A 2,234-nucleotide genomic window follows, 5' to 3' on the forward strand; every position below is an offset into this window, starting at 1 on the left:
ATGTCTATCGACGAGAGATTTACTAAAAAACAACTTCTTGACATCTCATCATCGGAGTCAGAATCTGATGAATCATTGAACGAGAATAAATTATCAGTTAGCGCGAATGATAGTAAAGTTGACTCTGGCAGCAAACTTTCATCACCAAACGCTGATTTACATTTTGATGATATGGGTGCCAAATTACTGCCAGGTTCAAGTGAAGATAATGACGAAAATGCAGAGGTTGAAAAAATATCAGATGAAATAGTTTCAGATGACCGACATGATCAAGCCGTGGAAGATACATTGATAGAGCTGGTTAAGAAGATCGTATACTCTCGCCAGCCTACTGTCGAGATGCCGGAAACACTCCGGAGTAAACTGTTCCAGTTTTTACGTTCGCCTGCGCACAATTTTTCTTATCGGATTGATCTATACGAAGCAATTCAAGAGAATGATATAGAAAGTGTTAACGATTTGTTAGAGGAGAATTCCGATATAAATGGCGCTGTGGTTTATAATCATAAGAACTGCGGTGGGTTAACTGCCTTAAGCGTTGCCGTGGAGTTGACCCGAGAAGACATCGTCCAGCTTCTATTGGATCGCGAAAGCTGTGACGTTAATGCCGCAGCGGAGTCTGGCTTGACGCCTCTCCACATTGCAGCACTGAAAAATAATCGGAGTCTCGCAAAAATATTAATTAGCAAAGGCGCAACTGTAGATGTCTACTCCAAATATCAGTCGATTTTTAACTCATTACTTTTTCGCTGGATTGTTCTTAGAAATTATGTATTTTTTAATGAGTCCGGTGAGTTTTACAAAGTGCTTAGAATGTACATGGATATGGAACATCTGGATGGTATGACTGCACTCCACGTTGCCGCAAAAGGTGATAATTTTGAGATGGTAGAATTATTACTGGATCATGGTGCTGACGTCAATGCTCATTGTCTAGACCAGAGGAATGGATACACGGCATTGCATTATGCTGTAATGAATGCTAATATTGAAATGGTTAATCTTTTACTGGACAGGGGTGCTAACGTTGACGTCAAGTCAAGTAATGGAAAGGCAATCTTACATCTTGCCGTTGAAACCGGAGCCGAAGCCATTGTTCGATGTTTATTAGATTCTGGCGCTGATATAAACATCAGAAGTGATACGGATTGTTACCAAGATATAACGCCGGTCCTTGAAGCTTGTAGCCGGAACCTTACATCTATCATGTCTTTATTAATTAAAAGGGGTGCGGACTTGAGTGCCATGGCTGTACGTAATTCATCGTCAGCACTCGTAAATATAATTGACTTCATTGAGGTGTCGAGACGTAGTTGCAGTTTCCTTACGTTCATTGTTATGTTGGTTAGAATTTATGATTCTAGACATTTTTCCCGCGATGAAAGAGGGAATATCTACAAAATGATCCAGCATATAACTAAATTCCATGCTGTTGGATATATACTTGATGTAGAGTCTCTTATGAACAATCAACGTCATGAAAACAAATTGAAGACCTTCAAGGGTGAATGCCGAGTTCAAGTGTCGAAAATGAAACAAGAAAAAATTAAGGGTACTAATGTTTATTATTACGATTTGTTTTTCAAAAACGTTCATCAGATGGCGACGTACGCGAAGAATAAGAATATTGAGAAAGCTATGACTCTTTCTAATTTAAATTCAAAGTTTCCGCTGTACGCGCATATGTTGATGGAATTTTTTGATAAAGGACGCAAGCGTAATCAACTGCTTAAAAAAGTTTGCGAGAATCTGGAGGATTTTTTTATTAATTTCCCTTACGATTGCGTGAGTCAAATCCTTACACATCTAAGTAACCATGATTTATTGTTGTGTTTAAGAAAAACAAGAGTAGTAGTTTGAAATATTTATTATTTATTGTTTAAGCATTAATATTTATCTTTAATTTTTTTTTTTTATAATAATTATTAATTGCTATTTCGAAGATGTTTATATTTTTTTAAATGGAAATTAAAAATGTATATTTATTAATTGTCTTTTTATGTTGTCCTTTTATAAAATGGATCTCAGAAAAATAAGGATTTATTTTTTATACCTTAACAAAATGTTTATGATTTATTTCAAATAAGTATTCGTTCGCGCTGAATATTTAATTTATAAAATTATTATACGACATGATTAATTTTTTTTTTTTTTTTTTTTTTGATGTATAAATTTATTTCCGGTAAGAAAATCTAACTGAAATACATGACAATTTTGTTCAATTTTTTATTCAA

The 2,234-nt window shown here is 34.9% G+C and overlaps 1 protein-coding gene across 1 annotated transcript; it reads left to right on the forward strand.

Annotated features, from left to right (window-relative positions):
* Nucleotides 1-1,622, forward strand: LOC130670568 (putative ankyrin repeat protein RF_0381). The gene is made up of 2 exons (XM_057473984.1): nucleotides 1-1,552; nucleotides 1,600-1,622. The coding sequence occupies exons 1-2, from the start codon at nucleotides 1-3 to the stop codon at nucleotides 1,620-1,622; spliced, it is 1,575 nt and encodes a 524-aa protein (XP_057329967.1).
* Nucleotides 1,623-2,234: the final 612 nt, after the last annotated feature.

This window comes from Microplitis mediator, chromosome 6 (assembly GCF_029852145.1).
Source record: "Microplitis mediator isolate UGA2020A chromosome 6, iyMicMedi2.1, whole genome shotgun sequence".
NCBI lineage: Eukaryota > Metazoa > Arthropoda > Insecta > Hymenoptera > Braconidae > Microplitis > Microplitis mediator.